This window comes from Agelaius phoeniceus, chromosome 5 (genome assembly GCF_051311805.1).
Source record: "Agelaius phoeniceus isolate bAgePho1 chromosome 5, bAgePho1.hap1, whole genome shotgun sequence".
Classification (NCBI taxonomy): domain Eukaryota; kingdom Metazoa; phylum Chordata; class Aves; order Passeriformes; family Icteridae; genus Agelaius; species Agelaius phoeniceus.
The window spans coordinates 28,709,920-28,729,546 of NC_135269.1; the positions used below are offsets into that span (position 1 = coordinate 28,709,920).

The window sequence follows — 19,627 nt, forward strand, 5'->3', positions numbered from 1 at the left end:
TTTCCAGAAGTACTGATTTTGATGGCATATTTTTCAACCATGGGCATCTAAGTGCAGTGAAGTTACAATTTTTTTCATACTAATATTTTTCTTGTTAAATTTATCCATTTGTGGCAAAATGGTGAGACTGTCCACTTCCAGGGATCAAGTACTTGGTTAATGTGTCTATACTGCTACATATTTTTTCGATCTATTGTTTAGCCATACCTGCTCTTATATATTAGGATCAAATACCGCAAATGTTTTGAGTAACTGTACCTTCAGTAACAATCCATTTATTTCCAAGTAGTCTTGTTCCTTTGCTGAAGTTAAAATAGTTTTATGAAATGTGAAGCATCACAAAAGTAAACAGAAAAATCATTAGTGGTGGCCATACTGTGCTGTATTGTATTACTTCTTATAGACAAAAAGAATCAATCTTGTTTCCAAGAAATGAATTCCAGTATGTATGCTTAAGCAATGTGCTGTTGTACAACTGTTAGTGTATTCATATGTATATAATACTTTATGCAGTCAAGCAAACATTCCTTGCAGATTAGTATCTTATTGTATCAGAAATTTTAGTTATGGTTGCTTTAAAATCAGTTATAAATACGCATTGAGACAATGCTGAAATTATGTAAAATATCAAATGTTCCTGTCAAATTGGCTGAGTCATATTTCTCTCAACTTTTCTCTTTTTGTTATTTTAAATTAAAGGAACTGTTTTGCAGCATACAAGACAATTAGAAATAATAACACGCTTCAGTATTTTTACTTTGAGTAGTTTCTACTCCATTAAATTTAAGTTGGCCGTCTATGGTAAAGGACTGGACAACAGATGGCAGAGTAATGTGTGGCTAGTGATCTACTTCATAGTTTAAAGGAGTACAGGAAAGGACGTCTAGTTTTAAAAACAGACTAGAAGAATTAATTTTTCAGAGCAAACTGTTTAAGAGCAAAAGAATACATGGTATTAAAACTGAATAACTTTCAAGTGCTATGCCTTTGCTTTAAAATATATCTGATTTACCAAAACCAGTAAATTTATTTGCAGTGCACATGGAAATTTTTACCTAGACAGTGTAAGTAAGAGGTTTGCATACTTCTGTGTTTCTTACTCTGTGTAAGAGTTGGCTTTTGGTTTTGTGCTGGCATCCTCATAAATCACAGCTCTCTCTTTTGCTCTTTCTGAAAAAGAAAGAAATTGTTGTTGGTTTACCTGCAGGGGATAAGTTACAATTCTCTTAAAAACCATTTTGAGTATTACCTTATTTCTGAATAAAACAAGATTCCTCTTTGGGTTTTGAAGACTTTTGATAAATCTTTTTAGACTTTATTCTTTACTTCAGTTTCCCAAGGCCTGACTTCCTGTTTCATCACACTTTTGGGCTTTCCACCATTTTTGAGGATGGAATAAATGAAGAGCGTACCAAACTGGAGCTTGCTATATATATATTTGTGTCTCTGAGGAATGAGATCAATTTCTGTGGTACCAGTAGTGATCATTCCTTTGACTAAATGTTTAAATTATTTTTAGGAGATAGTAACACTGCATTGACTTAAGGCTTCGTGTGCACAGTAAAGACAACCAGAGATCTTTGAAGTACTGGAGATCTTGTGTGGCATTTCCTTTTAAAGATAAAAACCTGACATACATTTTAATGAACGCTTAAAGGGTTCATTAATTAGATGAGGCAAATCATTAACATATTTTTCAATAGCATGAAGATAGAGTATCACTGTTATGCTCTCTTGCATTATTTTTATAAGAAGACTTCACAACTATGAACTAGCCTAGACTTTGTCCTTAAGCCTTTTGTGCCCTCCTTACGATTGATTTCTGAAGGAACAACCTCTTGAGGCTGAACACTTCATAGAGCTCTGATTAATTTTGTAAAGTTAAATAAAAAGCAAAAACTATGACACTGTCAGAGTAAGGAGAAAAATGGTATCTTGACTGAACAATTCTTGTTCCTATGCAAGACAGAGACTTAGTTTCAAGATGGTCTTGGTTCTTAAACCTAGAATGGATACTTGAACTTTTTTTTTCTTGAAAACACTTAAGAAATGGGAAGGTAAAGATTTGGAAAACAGTATTTCATAAATGTCCTGGGTTGACAAATTTGCTCTGAACCAGGACAAAATTTTACAATAAAATTTCATGACCTGATAGAAACTTTTGATAAGTTCCATTTGCAAATTAAATTTAAAGCTTTTAGTCTGAGGTGGTTTAGGTTGGTATAATGGTTCTTAGGGAAGTTGATGGGCGTTTTCATGACTTCAGTGGGAGAGTAATTAAGTCAACAGTAGAAATAAAAAAGAGGAAAAAATTTTGCTCAGTGGTGGAGAAGATTTTTAAAAACAAAATACAGAATAAGAATGTTAACCCATAAGTGGACTTCTTGCAAATCCTTGTTTCTTTGATGTGTGAAATAAGGCTGCTCAGGGAGCCATAGGGTTTTGTGGTTGCTGTTTTACTCTGGAAAGCTGTCAGTACAGCTCTCTCTTATGGGCTCCTGTGCCTCAGCTGCCAGCTGCACTTCCAGCAATAGTGGATTTGTTCATTACTCTCCCTGCAGGATCACCCATTGGTGCAAACTTGATCCAGATCAAGTGTAAGCAAATAATAACACTTCTGTTGACTTGATCAGAGCATGCAACAATGCTGCTTTTCAGCTTTGTGGTGGCTGTGGTAGCACAGTTGATCCTCTGTTCACCGTAGGTTTGAAACAGTTACGCTTAGCATGTTTTGAACAAATTCATACAAAAAAGCTGGAAAACTCTAGTGCTATGCATCATGTGAATGTGTGGGCTTTTGATCTAGTAATTAAGCAGCCTAATACCCCGTTTACTGTCTTGAAATGTAGATCAAATCTCTGTAGTTTTCAGTCTTTATTGATGAGAGAACTTGTTGCGTATAGCTTGCACTAGTTCTTTCTCACACTGCTTTTCAATACCTTATGAGCCTTCTCTCTACTTCACTTTCTCCTTGCTTATCATTTCAGTTTGCATCTGTCATTCTTTGCCTGTTGCAGTTCCTCGCTCAAACTTCATTCTCCAGTGCTGTAGTTGCTTTATCGTGGAAGCATCAGTATATGTTTAGCTTTAGAACTTGTTTTATTGCAGTTTCTTAAATTGCAGATTCCAGAGTAACTTTCCTAACAAGAAAAAATTTGTATGTACTGCTTCACAGTCTTTTTTAGTAAATGTTTAAATATTGATATGATACTAACACTGAAAATAGGAGATTCTTTTTTTCTTTTCCCTAAGACTGCATAGTGACAGGACATAATTTCTCTTCAGTAGCTTATATGCTAGAATGGAATTGGAGATTGATGAGCTGAAGAGACAATTGAAGTAGCTTTTATATAAATTAGAATGTGGACTGCCAAGTACAGGTTGAGCTGTTAAAGTGGACATCACAATGAGGTTAGGATTGTGTTTAGAACATTATAATTTGTGCAGTTCTTTTATGTTTACTTGGTTGCTTGCCACCTTCGAAGATTTTTGTTTGAGATTTTGCTCAATTTCTTTTGTTTGGTTGCTTTCAGTAACAGTATATCAAGATTATATATATATATATATATATATAAATATATAAAAATATTTACTTATTATTTCTCTGGAAATTAAGTGGGGTTTTTTAGCAAGCTCTGTTAATTTAGCAATTCTGATCTTGTTTCTTGGGAACCATCTTCTTGGGAACCATCTTAACCATCAAGTTAACTATCATTAACTTGAGTATGTTCTGTATTTTTTGTATAAAGCAAAGATGATTATGCTTCTACTGCAATTCATCAGAGAAGGAACTTCATGCCTGCCACATGTGCTGCCACCATCAAGTTTCTCCTACTGCTCTTTTCTTAATAAAGTTAATGAATTCAGAAGGGAAATACTTCATAACCACATAACAATTTGTGTCTATTTTATCTTTATTCGTGATAAATAGCTTCATTTTGGACCCTACTTCCAACAGTAGAGATAGCTAAGTTGTGAAGAACCAAAGCTCTCTTGATTCTGTAGGATCATAGAATGGTTTGGGTTGGAAGGGACCTTAAGATCATCTAGTTCCAGCCCATCTGCCATGGGAAGGAACACCTTCTACTGGTCCAGATTGCTCAAGGCCCCATCCCACCTGGCCTTGAACACTTCCAGAGGTGGTCCACAAGTTCTCTAGACAACCAGTTCCACTGCCTCACCACCCTTAAAAATCTCTTTGGACTGTTTAATCTAAATCTACCCTCCTTCAGCTATAAGGCCATTCGCACTTGTCCTATCAATACATGCCCCTGTTAAAAGTCACTCTCAAGCTCTCTTGTAGGTCACTTATATGTACTGGAAGACACTAAAAGGCCTCTCCAGAGCCTTCTCTTCTGTCAGCCCTTCCTTATAGGAAAGGTGTTCCAGCCCTCTGGTCATATTGGTGACCCTCCACTGGACTTGTTCCAATAGGTCCCCATCTTCCTTGTATCAGAGGCCTCAGAACTGGATGCAGCAGTCCAGGTGAGGTCTCACCAGAGCAGAGCAGAGGGGGAAAATGCCTTGCCTTGCCTTGCTGGCCACATTGCTTTGGATACATCTCAGGGTACAGTTGGCTTTCTGGGCTGCAAGTGCACATTGACAAGACTCATTGAGTCTCTCATTCACTCACACCCCCAAGTCCTTCCCCTCATGGCTGCTCTAAAAACAACTTTTCAGAATTTCTGAAAGGATTTTTGTAAACATTCATTATCTTACTGTATTGCAATGTTGTTTTTGTTCTGTGGTGAATTTTATTTCCAACTGAATTAAAAAACCTAAAAGTAGAATCTGAGCTGTAGAGACAATAACAATCATTTTGAAGAGCTGGGAACCCCCTAGATTATATCTAAAGGTCATTTAAATACCCTGGTAAAAAATCCCTTCAAGAAGTGTTCCTTGTAACCTGTGCTGGGGACATACTGTGTTCAGAGATGGGCCTTGGAGAAACATTGTTGTAAGTTTCAGCAGTGGTGTGGAATAAAACATAGAAATATCCCAATAAATTTAGAATGAGATTGTCCCAATTGTTTGAAATTACAATTATAAGAATGTTTTTTTAAAAAGAGTCCATGAGATTAATCCAGACAACTGATATCTGACTGTAGTATTTTTTAAGTGAAATTTCTAAATTCAATGCGTTTTAAGTAACAAGGTCTGGAAATAGAACCTCAGATTTGTGCTCAATTCCAGTAAATTTGGTCAAAGGGTATGGCTTGTTCCAGTGAGTCATTCTGATGCAAGAAATGGTAATGTTTAGAGGATTATTGTTAGAGATAGTACCTATGTAACATGAACCATGTTGGGACGAAAAAGTTGAGTTCATTTGCTGTATGAATATACAATATACCTTTAGGTGGCATATTGGTTGGAAATCCAACAGTTTATTTCATGTGATTGAAATCAGAAATGGCAGAAAGGAGAGTGCATGTCAACAGTTCAACAAAAGGAAGCATGCACAGTTCAGTAGACAGAAAATTCAGTTTTTTATTTCCCTGTTGCATGGTTGCTATGACCCAGTCTTCCTTAAAACCACTCTTTCTTTGTAACTAGCAAGGTTTGCTTACTGTTACTTAATACAAGCATGAAATTTCCTAATTGTGCTTGTGTATCTTGTTTCTCTGTGGAGCAGACCTAGAGTTTACTTCAGTAAACAGCTGTAGTGCCTCTACTAATGGAAGCTTCTGCCATTCTGGTTTACCATTCAGCTGGTGAGAAGTTTCATTCTCAAGTCTTGTTACAAAAATGTATTAAAAAGAGTCCAGGGAGATAAAAAATTAAGACTCGCTTCATGGCAACAGTCTGGCAGATTTTTATTCTTAAGTTTTCATCAGAATGTAAGAGTTAGAAATAGTTGCATAACTAGAATCTTAAAGTTTTGGTGGTTTTTATTTAAGAAACCTTCTTTAAAAGCAAGTGTAATTAGTATTTCTTAATAAAAACACATCGCTTGCTTTATTTACTTTAAAGGTAGATGTGGTTATCAGGTGTTGTGCTGAAGCTGTATTTAAGATGCACAACTTAAATTTCAGTATGGTAGCACCTGATTATTTTATGCTTTACTAACAAGACAGATGGCTGGTTCTTTTGAAGGTCTTTTCTTGAGTTCCCTTTTATTAAATAGTAATGTAGACTAAGTTTAAAGAGAGTAAAGCTATAAATCTGAATTACATGTACTACAAGTGAAAACTAGAAGCTTGGACTGTTTAATTTCAAGCTTATGGATCCTAGTTACCAAAAGGAAATAAACTGCAATGGGAAGATTTCTGGTTACTCTTCAGCATACTTTGGTATGTTGAAAGGCAGCATACCTGGGTGGTAATGCAAATACAAGCTTCCCTTAGAACACATGTAATATTATTTTAAAGAATATTTTGGCAAAAGGATACTGTTTTCCAAGGCTGTTGAACTGTGTAATTCAAGATCAGCTCAAGTACTGGACATAGAAATAGTAGTTTGCTGAAAGAGTAGCATGTTCCAAACTTTTAAAGCAACAGGCCTTCTGTTATATCAGTCAAAACACGATCTTTTACTCTATGAGATGACAAATGACATCAGTTGGACTTTGTGCTATATATTTAAGGGTTGTATACCGGGGGAAAACCAACCAGGGTGTTCCAAAGGAGGCTAAGGAGCAAAGAACCAAGTAGATTAAAAAAAATTAACTAAGGTGTAACATCTGTTGCTCTTACACTTGGCTCATTAGTGTTGAATGTTAGTGCTGCTGTAGCGTGGATTGTCTTTGTGTCTCTTCTTCCCAGCACATAGATTCCAGAAAGAAAAAAGCATTATGGGAACCAAATTTCTAAAGGAATGTAGTAGGAGAGGGAGGAAGGAATTAGTCGTCTCTGTCATTGTAGAGTGGTAGTGGTCCAAATTGTCCTTGAGCCTGTTGTGACAGACAATGGATACTAGTTTTAAATTAAAGAAAGTAGATTCAGAGTAGATAAAAGGAAGATTTTTTTTTTTTTATGCTGGGAGTGGTTAAACACTGGAGCAGTTTGCCCTGGAGGTGGTAGATGCTCCATGCCTGGAAGCGCGCCGTCAGGTTGGTCAGGGCTCTGAGCACCTTGATCCAGTTGAAAATGTCTCTCTTTGTTGCAGGGATGTTAGACTGGGTGACCTTTGAGAGTCTCTTCCAACCCAAGCCATTCTGTGACTCTCGCTCAACTGCACTAGTTTGAGAGTTATGTCATCTGGTGACATTATAGTAACAGGGTTCTTTTTTCTTCCCATGGAGTTTTACAGCAAAACTGCTCCAGTACTTCTCCAAGTGAAGAATTTTCAGTACTGATCTTTATTAGAGTATAAAATTATATGATGCTGAAGTAAGATTCTGTGGGGAATTTGAGTCTATGTAGAGAAGCAAAAATTTAAATTTACCTTTTTATAAAACATTTTCTGTTGGTGAGACAAATCTTAGAGTTTGGAAGCTTTATCCAGATCATTGACAGTAATAGCAGTATCAGCCTCTGCAACGCAGTTAACACCCAGAATGGAAAGTGGTTTGCTGTGCAGGGGTTTGGCTCACTGTTGTCCTTGCCAGGATGAGACAGGGTAAGCATTGGGCTCTAACAGCAGGAGAATGATAGTGTTTATAGTTTGGAAGAAATTATTTTGAAGATAAATTTAAAATTTCACTTCTTTCTTCTGCCTGAGAAACAAAAGAGGGCAAATGTGTCTGCCCAGGAAAAATACATATTTGGAAACAGTATTCTGTACATCCTGTTTGATTCTTTGACTGTTTCTTAACAGAAATTTTGTCATAAAATATACATCTGTCCTTACTCTGCCTTTAAAACGTAGCTTGCAGGAGGATCCTAGAGAATTTCTGCTTTTGTTGATGGTATCAGTGTTGCTTGCCTGGCATTAGGCACAGCTATTTTACTTTTTTATAATTCTATTAAAAATAAGTTTGAAGACTACTTGTCCTTCAGGTTGTGTTTCCTAATTATTCCTGTTGGGTTTAAGGTTATTGACTGACATTAATATTTGTTACTTTCCAAGGTTTCCTATATACTAATGCTGTCTTACTGGTCTGACATTTACTTGCAGATACACAATTTTCTATTTTAGTGGTTGCTGTTTGTCTCCTCTACTGAGTCAAGATGGAAGGAAGTATTGTCTCAGTTCTATATAACCTTATGTTGTTGTTTCTTAATCTTCCTCTGGTCTCTGTTCAAGGTCCACAAAACTTGTTTGGATCCCTTCAGGTAGAGAATTGTTTATACTAAAAGGAGGTGATTTGAAGTTTGAGTGAGCGTCCTTTGAAGTGCTAGACTGTTTGCTCAGTCTGGGAGGGGAGTGGCCTCTCAAACTGATTAACTGGAGTCATCCAGATTACATAGTGGTAATTTCGTTGTTCTGCTTGGTTTGAGAATCTGGGAACCTTCTTCTGGACAGCCTCAGTTACTTGGAGGAAGAGTAATATGTAAGATTGTGTGTAAAAGATATGCAGAGAAGAATGATCTACTCAGGCAAAGAAAGGGAACATCAAGTGATACCTAGAGATCTTGAATCTTGGTATATGTTAGTCTGCATGTAGAGTTCTTGTTCTTGAGCCAACAGTGACAGTTCTGACAGCTTGATACATGGCAGGTGCCTTTTTTTGTATGTTTAAATAAATTCATACCTTTTTTTTTCTTTTTCCTGGCTTCTTGAACCCTGAAAAATACCTGTTGTGAGGCTGTCATCTGTTGAGACTTAATTTGGGAGCAGGATGTTGGTGCAGGAGTAAGACAGAAGAAGAGTCTGCATGTAGTTATTGTGTGGCAATCAGAGTAGCTAGAACTTGTTGTAGTGGAAGAAGGCATTTCTGCTTTACTTTATTTCCTATCCATTTGTTATTTTCCCCTGTCATCTTCCCTTAACAGCATTTGCTGCTGTCCTTTATTTTGTTCATAGACTGCTTTTATTTCAGATCCCAGGTTTTGTTTAGCTAAGCTAAATAGGCTTTTGGCAAAACTGCAGTTTTTCAGGCTATTTTTCTGGTACACAACAGTTCTATCGTAGTGCTCCCTGTAGGGACAGTCTTACCTTGGATTTGATGTGCACTAATGATCAGTACTCTACTTCTGTGGAGGTACTAAATTGGCTTAAGCAGCCTCATGCTTGCCTCTCTTGCTTTGTAGGGCATACTGCCACCACCTTGATGCCAACACAGCTATTTGCAAAGCTGCTTAGCAAAACATATGTTAAAACTCTGCTTTCTTTCCCAGGTTGTCAGCTAAATAATCAATTGCATTAGGAATAGTGTCTTACATGTTTGATATCCTTGGCAATGAATACTGAAATGATCCATGTGTGCACATGTGGTTGACCATTAAATGGCAGCATGAACACTTCAGACAGGCATTTGTCTGAATGCTATAACAGAACAAATTGGTGTCATGCTGGGACAATCTTGACTGCTTTGTAAAAATTAATAGAGCAGGGAAATACTGTAATTGACTTACTGTTCAGAGATTTTCTGTTACTGAGCAATCTCTGAAGTTGTATTGATGACAGGATTGGAGAAAGGAAGAAAAGACAATTCACAAGTTTTTTTAAAATACTGAATCAGAGAAGTTTATAGCTTTGGGTAAAAGATGTTCATGTACTCAAACAATTTTTTGAGCCATAGTTCAAAGATTATTTATTGCCAGAATGAGTTTATTTACTGCTCCTTTGAAATTACCTCTGAAATATCTCAGTGCAGCTGTTTGACTTAGTCAGCTGACTATAAGAAACTGTTTAGGCTGTTGTTTCTGTCAGTACTTGCTTTCTTAGTTGTGGTGAAGTTATTCTGTCTCTCTGTTATTTCAGGACTAGTAGTTATACCATTGACAGTATTATTTTCATCAGAAATCTCTAGAAGAACACAGAGTACAGAAGAGACTGAAAAATCTTAGGCATTAAATGTCTCAGAATTGTCCATTCTATCATACTGGTTTTTTTCTTAATGTCTTGTTTTGTGTCTCTATGTAATGCCTTCAGTGTATCAGATCTTCTATGTGGCCTGTTATCTGTTAGAAAAATATGCATATATGTCATCAATACTGTAGAATGTGTTCTGTACCATGATGCTTATTGGTCTCTTAATTCACTAAGTGAAAACTCGTCCTCTGTTGCTATATCATTCTTCCTTATTTTTAAGAAAAAATAATTCAAAACCAAGCAGTCAATTACTGTGAAAGAGTTTGTTTTTCCTAGCTTGTTTTCTTTTTTTTTTGTCTTCTGCATGTACATAGAAGTGTAAGAGAAATGCACCCAAAGTTGTATGATTTTAAACAGTTCATGGCTCTTTGATATTATTCTTAGGCACAGAGCTGTACAAGCAGTAATTATGGAAGGGTTTGATTTTACATTTGCCTGATTCGCTTTACTGTCAGGACTTTCTGGGTTGCTTGATGAGGCTTTTTTTGTGTTCATGCTATACAGAACCTGTATAGAAGTTCAGGAAGTAATAAACCAAAAATTTGACATTTGAAAGAAAAATTGGGAGCTAGAAAACCAGTTTCTTTATATCAGTCTTCATTTTGTGTGCAGTTTTAACAATTACAATTTTTTTTTCTTACTTGGTGGTTAATTTCTCCTCAGTGCAGTTAATTTCTGTTCTGAGAGAAAAAGGCCAAACTTTTTTTGTCTTGCTTAGAAACTTATAGCCTTGTCCTTTGTTCATCCAAACAGGCGTGCCTTTAGTTTTTATCTCAATTTATATTACTCTGATGTCTTTGCCTCTTAGTGCTTGATTCAAGAACCTCAAAATAAGTTGAAAGCTTTTCATTGCCTTAGGTCTTGGGCTGTAAGTAAAACTTTTTTGTTAGCACAATAAGAAGCAAAGGTTGAAGGCTCTGGTGTGGGGGTTCAGATGCTTAGAGGACTGGGGGTTCTGGGCTGAGAGCAAAAGGAGTTTGGGAGAAGGTTCTTTGGTGTGAGATTGTTTGATTTCGTGCCTGAACTGTGATGGAAAAAAAAAACAAAGCAGCCTTGAAAACTCTGCTTTTTACTGACACAATTGCTCAGGCTCACAAAAGATTGCTGATGCTTGTCAGTCTTAGAACCAACATTGTCTTCTTGAACCTAGAAGGAATTTTCTGTGCGATGTTCTTCCAAAGACTTGCTTGTTTGCAAGACTGAGGAAGATTGTCTCAGAAGTGATAGTGGAACATTGTCAATCTATTGCTAATATAATCTGAGTATTAGAGAGCAGCAAGCACTGTGTGCACAACTCTTTTTTTAAAATATTTTTCCTGAATGCTCTATTAAGGCTTTATGATTATTAATCAAAGCTTAAAAAATTACAGACATTGCTTTTGGTTTCCAGTGCTCATTATATCTTTTGAGATCTGAAGTTCTGTGACTGTCTGGTAGTATTTATGTTACATCCATGTAACCTTTTAGTTTTTACCTTCCCCTTCAATAGAAAAGAGCCTTTCAGTTTATGGGTCTGACAGCAAGTATGGAAGCTTTGCCAGTCAGCTCATTTGTTTTCTTGGCTTAAATGTCAGCCAATTTAACCAGACTCATACTGTGTTTTTTCACTTGGCAGTTGAGAGAACAGAGCCTTTGATAATTAACAAGGAGTTATTAATCAGTACGACATATCTAATCCAGGGAGATCTATCAAATAGTACATCTCTGTAGATTTTGCTGATTGATACTGCTTGAATCTAGGTGGGAGTGAATACATCTCTACATTTTATAGAATGTAAACTTGCTGTGGTTACCTAAGTAAAGCTTTTTGAGTCCAGAGAAAGAAGATAAGCATAGGATATGAAAGAAGGACTGCAAAATTTGATCTTTTGGGCAAATTTGGTGGTTTTCAGTGTTTTAAATTCAGTACCAGTAGCATAGTTAAATATGTCTGTAGTAATGTTCAATATATATATTTTTAAGTAAAAGATTAATTTTAAAAAAACTACAAACCCCTTGTACTAATTCGTGTCCTTCAATATTCTTTAAAGGCAAAGGGATTGGGGGGGAGGGGCGTGAAGATAAAGGAAAAGTATTCATATTCAAAATTAAATTAGGACAGGGTAATTTCCGTATATTTCCTCTCTTTGGAGTGGTTCTTCCAGTTGATGATCTAGATCAGGAGCTGAATATAGATGCTCTCATTCACTCAAGGAGGAGCCTGTTTGCCTGTATTAACTAGTAAGACTATCCTCAGATAACAAGTTAACCTTTGTAAATACCTTTGTACCTTCAATTTTGAGTAATTGTATGGCTGCGATTCTGTAAGTACATAAAAAAGGACTTCACTGGGAAAGTTCAGTTCTGTATTGAGTATTGCTCATAAAGGAAAAAGCTGTGAGGGTCCTTTTGCCCTTTTTGCACTGGAGAGGTCAGACTAAGCTGAGGTATTTGACTTCACAGTTTTCTTTCATCAGTAATAAAGGCCTTGTTTGTCAGGTGTTGCTTTTATCTGTACAATGTCAGTTCTTTGACCCAATGCAGCATAAAGCTAGTAATTTTTTTAGTAGCTATGCTCCTGACAAGAGAGTCTAGTTGACCATTCTTGTGTTTTTTTCCAAAGGCCAATTGTGGAAAAATGCAGTAGAAAATATTTTTCACTGATGTGAACAAATGTGAGTTGAGACAAATACAAAAAATAGATGCAATGACTAAAATTCCGTGTTTGTAATCTATTCTTGTAGAGTCGAATTTTGATTGTAAGGAGGTACATCTGTACTATATGTGAATTTTATGAGTGCTCAAGCTGGTTTTTCATTATGTTGGATAAATTATCCATATATTTCTCATTAGTGTAATTAATAGTTTACTCTGTGTTTGATGTGCAACAAACTGATATCAATGGTTGTGTTTATTTTTTAAATTCGGGGAGACTGAGAACAGTTTAATATAGTGGAAAGCTGGTTTTCTTTTTAGAATAAGGGGACAATATCCTTGACAGGTGTTTCCTATTTTTGTTTGTAATTAATACTGTTTGTAGCACTCTTGAGTTTTTCAGGCCTCTCTTTCTGACACAAGGAGTTCATATATAGTGCTGTTACCTGTTTTCTTTGATGTCTTGTGCCTGGGCTATAGTTTGCTCACCCATCTTTAAGAGCCGTGCTGCATCCATGCTGTTGCTCATGCTGTTAGGGTTTCTGATTTCCTCCCCCTTCTTACAGGTGAGTTTTCCAGAACAAGAGCTGCCTTTAGATGTTTTAAAAATACCCTCTGCCTTGTAAAACAGCCTGTAAAAACAGTCTGGGTGCAACTCCAGTGTTTATCCAACTGGAAAAGTAATTTTAAAATGCTTAATCTCTATGTCGATGGACCTCGATGCAATATAACTTAGGGAAATACAGGAGTCAGCACTTAGACTGATCCTAAGCTAATTAAAGTTGAAGGACAGGTTCCCTTTGATTTCAAAGGACTTTGAATCAGCAAAATCATAGTGAGCTTTTGTTATTTGTGACCCTTGTGAAATAAACTGACTAAAATTTAAGGTGTTAAATAGCTTTATCGGTTTTGAAAATTTTAACTGAATTTGTTTAAACTTACAAGGATTAAGGACACACAGTAATTGTGTATGAAGATCTTAATGCCTTACTTTTTTAATTTCCAAGAAACTAAGAGTCTGGGAAATTGAAGGAAGTGGAAGGGCTTTTGAGAATGTTAGCCATTGGCAGTGTAAGACCTCTGAATTTTGGTGAGTGCAGTCTAGCTGAGTTGCTGCTTTGGAATCAAAGTGCTTTCATGTCTGTCTGCAGTACAGCCTGGGTGTTGTGAACATATGTATGTGCTAAAAGAGAAGTGCTGTCCTTCAGGCATCGTGGGAAGGAATGGTGTGAATCAGAGAAAGAGAACCAAAACACACATATTTAAATTTAGTCTTACCTGAATCATTTAAAAAAATTGAGTTTGTTGTCAGAACTGTATTATAAAGATCACTTTTAAAAGATGTTGGGTCCAAGACAGGGGTTTAATACTAGTGAAGTGAACTGAGTTAATGACAGTGAATGTTGGAAAGTAGAAAAGGTAGATTTTAGCATTGTTTTCAAGAATTAACTTATATTCCTTGTAAAGACAAAAAGAACAGTTTTTCAGGGTTAGACTGCAGGTTGTTTGTAAGAAGCAGCAGTTCCTTTAATACAGTTTTGCTTCTTTTATTTCATATCAGTATAAGGATTGAACAAATATGTCTCTGCCAGCTTTTGTAGGTTGTATCAGATAGTGTCATATCAGATTGCTTGTCCTCATTCTGTCTGCAGAGACTAGAATTTGCATTAGTTGCATTCAAGTGTATGCATCTATCTACTGTGACATCTGAAATACTTGATTTGGGTGTGACTTACTCAGAGTAGAGAAATTTGCAGAATAGAATAGTCAAGCCTGTGGGCTCTGTTCTAAAGCTAAATATAGAAATAACTGTATTCTTTTCACAGTCATTAAGAATTTGAGAAAACCTTGCTTCTACATGTATATTACTAATCAAGTAACTCCATTTTGGCTTTAAACTAGATTGACTGTTAAAGGGAGAGAAGAAGTATGCATCTGCTATTAAGTGGTGAAAATGAGTATCAGACAATTTGGACTTTTCTGTGAAAGTACTGTCATTTTAGAGAACCAGTGTTAGTTTTGGATTGTACGGATCATATTTTCAAAGCTTTGTTCACTGATGTCTTGTCTTAAACTTCCAAGAATGAGCAGGTTCTGCAACTTTGGCCATGAGAGTAAAGAAGTTGAAAAGAGAACATTTCTAAGTGCTAGATACTAGTCAATACTTTCTCTTTTTTTTTGTCTTTTCTTCTTTACAATTCTGAACTAGCAAGAATACTGGTGCCTTAAGGGAGAAAAATTTTTCATATCAGTGAGCATCTTTTCCTTTAAAAAGCTGACATACATTTCAATAGAAGAGAACATTCTGGAACATTCTGTCACATGTGGATTCCCACTCCTCATTCCTTTTCACTGTTAAATTATTTGAAAATCAAGCCATTAATTAATTCTGAATGTTAGCAAAAATGGTACTTCATTACTCCATGAAACCCTGCCATAACAGGAGAGGTGTTGTAGTTATAGTAAACAAAATACTTTGGGATTTTTTAATTAGCTTGAGATTTAAAATGTTTCCTGGATTTTCTAATCCATATATCTGTTCATTTATATGTAATATTCTTCAGCAGTAGACCTTCTTTTTGATTAAAAAATTGTATAGGTTTAAGTATTTGCAGGATCAAAAGCCAGGAATAGCATGTTTCCCTTTAAAGGCACCTGTTTTTTCAGTTGCTGCCCAAGTGGAAAATTGGAAAGAAATTGTTGTGCAGTCAAATAGCCTTAGGGCATTACGTAGCTAAAAATTGCATGTATCCTTTTTTGAGAATAATACAGATAGGAATATGCAGGTTTCAAAAAACATCATGGGACAATTGAGTAAAACTACACATAAATGATGTGTCCTTCAATTTTTTTTTACAAAATTGGCCTTTTTAGAGAAACATGGGCATTTATTTTGAAAAAGTTTGAATGCAGAAATAAAACACTTTCAAGTAAGATCTTTGTAGCCTGGTCCTGAACAGGAAAAATAAATGTTCCCTTTGGATTGCTATCTGAATGCAGTTTCTTAACAATAAGAATATCCTGCTTTTGACTTAGAGAGAGTAAAATTATTCATACTTAGGTGTGGCTTTATTGCACATAGAGCAGCACATTAAAGGGGCAGTTAAGAAACTGCTGGCTTAACTATATCTACAGCAGTATATTTTATTTCCTATGTATCTCTACTTAGTGCCTGAATGATTCTGCTTTATTGTAGCTGTGATAGTCTGAGATGTTAGTTACCCTGTTTTGTAATCCACCTCTTTCCCCGTGGATGCAGCTGTTGCTTTGCCAGTGATTTTACTGTTCGTCTGACTTTGGAGCTCATATCCCAAAGTGATCCACCCCTAATGTGTTACTTGCTGTCCTAAACAATCTAATCTTGTGAAATTCTGCTACCACCAGCAGCCACTTTCAGATTTGTTGTACCAATTTGTTCTTCTTTTTATTATGAAGCAGCTTAAAAAAGAGTCAGTTCGTTGAAATGTGTACACTTAAGAGGACGCTGTCAATATAAAATTGTATTCACAGTTTGTTATTAAATGTGGATCTTTGGCATACTACTTGTTGCATTTCTCTGTTTAAATGAGAACATTGAGCAAAATTTTATTTTATACGTGAATTATGAATTTTTGGAAGGCAAAGAACTTCATGGGAGGGGGGAAAAATATAAATATATGAGCATTTCAGACTTCAGTATGCTGTGCTTGTGTTGAAGACTGCATATGTGATTCTTGGAGTCTATGAGCAGAGGAACAAGTTAGTGAGAAATAACATCAAGGGTGAACTGTCCACATGGAGTAAGGAGAGACAGAACTGTGCCTGTTGTTATGCAAGGGCACACGTATGGCGCACCACAAAGTTCACTTACCAGCTCAGACTTGTGGCAGCATGTTTATTGACCTGGACCTTTGTAATTATGTTTGCTTACAGCTTTCTAGGGACCAAGTGCCTTCTGCTTTATTCCTAGTTCCATCCTACTGCTTGACTCTTCAGGGAAACATCCATTCTAGCCAGACTTTTGTTACCAGACCCTGGCTGTCCTATTTCTCTAGGTGGGATGGTGTTTGAGAACTGCTTTTGTGTTTAAGACTTTCAGCATTGTCCTCTTCTTCTGTTTGTAAAAAGGGTAAAATAGAGAGGAGTTTGGTAAGTTTTCATCATAAAAAATTGGACTGAAAAAGATAAAAGGTTACAGTCTCCTTCTCCTTAGTGGGATTAGTGGGAAAGACACTGTGGAAGAGGCCACAGAGCACACACTGATCTAGTTTTCAGATGACTGGTTCCTTTATTATTGGACTGTAAAATTGATTATGAAGTTAGCTGTTTTTCTAAAACAAAAATCCAAACAAATCCAAAGGTTCTTTTTTTTTTCCAAATAGAAATAAAAATTGCAAAAATGTATGGGCATCAACCTCTCAACACATTCATCTTCAGTCCAGTAGAGTAATCTTGCTTCAGGGATATTGTTTTAAGTATAACTTGCATATTTCCTAAGTTTTCTGTAAGCCTTCCTGCATTTTTATGTCAGTCAATTAAACTTCATTTTCTGATTAACTGATTATTTCTCACTTTTTGTTATTTATTTTTGTTTTCAGGCTTCCTTAAGCCAGACTCAATATCGATAGAATGAAAAAATTTAAGAGAAGACTTTCCTTAACCTTGCGAGGAAGCCAGACCATCGATGAATCGCTGTCTGAGCTAGCAGAACAAATGACAATTGAAGAAAACAGCAGCAAAGATAACGGTAAGCATGTCTTTTACTTTGTAGAAAATGTAAGAATTTTGTCAGGCCCTATTCAAGTGAGCATTGCTGGGGTTTATTTAAATTTTCACAGTTGCAGGGATTTTCTCTCTAACCTTTTTTTTTTCTTATATTCCACTACCCTAGTTCTTTCAACAGGTTGATATGGTATTACACACTGGTTTGGTTTGCTTTGGTATTGAACTGTTGTACAGCTATTTATCAAAAGCTACCTAAATTTACCTTTTTATGTCGTGTGCACCAAGGCTTATAGATGCTCTTGCAGTATATTGAAATCCATTGTATGGGTTTGGTGGGTCTCACATCAGCTTCATATGGCTTCAAATTCAGTCTGTTCTCAAAACCATTATTTAGTAATATGATTGACTAATTGCTTAAGCACACCGTATAAAACTGTTTACCTTACATTGGTGATGCAGTGCAGTAGTCTAAATTCTGTCATCTCTTCATGTCTCTCAGGAGTACTTCTCTTCACCACTATGAAGGTGACTAGAAACATTCAGGATAACCAGCTTGTCTCTGTATTCTTACATAAGTCTTTGGCTGATCCCATAGATGTGTTGGCTGCTGTAAAGTCCCCATTAGTGATGATGCCGCTTTTGGATGCAATCTGCAGTCATAATGACTGGAAGAGGTTTTGTTGCTTGTTCTGCTTCCCGGGCTGCAGCATTTAAGTCATTTTTCATCTTCAATGCTGATTGGTGTTATTTTTTGCTTTGCTGCTATCTAAGATATTTTTCATTTATCAAGAGATCTGAATTTTATTTTTGCCCCACTTCACAACAATAAAGGATTCTGAGTTTTCCCATTGAAAACTGACAGGGCCAGGAAATTTGAGTAGAGGTAGAGACAATGGAATTTGCCCTGCAGATTTTTAAAACTCTGTTCAAGATACATTGCATAACAAGATTTTGGAAGCAGAATTTACCTTTGGCAAAACAAAGCTAATAAGGTTTTTCATTTTTACCTTTAATCCCTGGTATATTCATTGCTGTTGTCCTGTTTTTAATATGGGCCATGCCCAGTATTTTGGGAGACAATGTTTATTACAACTTTTTATATGTTGATATAGCAGGTCTATTCTGCAGCAACAATTGCAGTATTTTTGCACTGATATCTGTTAAGTCGTTTTTGAGACACTGAGTTTGTCCCACATGATTTCGCTTGTATTCGCCTTTGTTACTGATGCATATTTTTTCAGACCTGTATATACTTCTGCAAGATTGATTTCATTATGTTATTAAGTGCAAAGAATGTTACTTTCACGCTGAGAAATGAGCATGAAAAAATTGTTACCAGCATCAATGAGTGTACTGAACTGGGTTGCTGAATTGATTCATTGAAACTGAATCCAGGAAGAATAAAAAGATTTTACCTTAAACTGGACCATGTGCTGGGTGTCAGCTCGAGGGACAGAGAACACAATAACCTGTTTACAGAAGCATGAGCTTATGCCATCTTAAGCCATCTATAAAACCATTTGCAGCTTGTAATATTTATCTGAGAATAATCCCAGACAGTAAAACTTGGATGTCTGCATGCTTGTCACCAAACTGTGACGAGCTCATCTTGTCAGTAGATATTTAAATTGTCAAAATAAGTAAAAAATACAATTCAAGAAAATGTTCCTAATTGCAAATTATTTATCTAGCTTTTAGTGCTCTTTTTATTTTACTTTCCATGGTAATTCATTGGCCAAAGGGATTCTTGCATATTAAAATTGTAATAATGACATATGCTATGTTTATACCTGCAGAACATTGTTGATGCCTTAGTACAGTCTTCTTGGATGCACTCAAGGTGTTGTAGAACCTCTTGAAAGAAGACAAAGAATATAAACTGTACTTTGCTGTGCCTAATCTTTAACTCATCACTTCATGTCATTAAAAAAAGTTTTACTGACACTTGCTACCTTTTCTCAGATTCTTCCAGAAAGCAGTTATTAGTACTTGTGCTATCTTTGATCTTGCAGATGTGAACAGGATACTACATTGTGGATTTTTGTTTTCCTTTGTTTTTCCTTTCTGACCCTACTTTTCTTAGAAAGAAGGGTTGGAAAATGCTTGCTGCTCTAGCTAGTCTTGCTTTTCTAAAGGATGCTCTAGATGCTCTAGCTTTCCCACAGATGAAGATATTTTGGAAAGAGTATTTTTCAGACAGACCACAGGGATTGGGCTTTGGGTAATGATTGTTGAAAAAACAGACAAGAAATGATTTTTCTCTTCTGGTGAAAGACCAGTTTAGTAAAAAACATTGCCTGGAAAAAATCCTTCAGTGGGCATTTAAAAAAAATTGCTTACAAAGGAGTGCTTTAATGAGAAAGGTTTTCCTTGG

At 36.1% G+C, this 19,627-nt stretch overlaps 1 protein-coding gene across 3 annotated transcripts in view; it reads left to right on the forward strand.

Annotated features, from left to right (window-relative positions):
• CDK17 (cyclin dependent kinase 17) overlaps positions 1-19,627 on the forward strand; it is a 91,010-nt gene that overhangs the window by 18,892 nt on the left and 52,491 nt on the right. For all 3 annotated transcript variants that reach the window (XM_054632047.2, XM_054632056.2, XM_054632050.2), the window contains exon 2: positions 17,127-17,275. In XM_054632047.2, coding sequence (XP_054488022.1) covers positions 17,158-17,275 — 118 coding nt within the window. In that variant the 5' untranslated portion in view covers positions 17,127-17,157. The remainder of the gene's footprint in view (positions 1-17,126; positions 17,276-19,627) is intronic.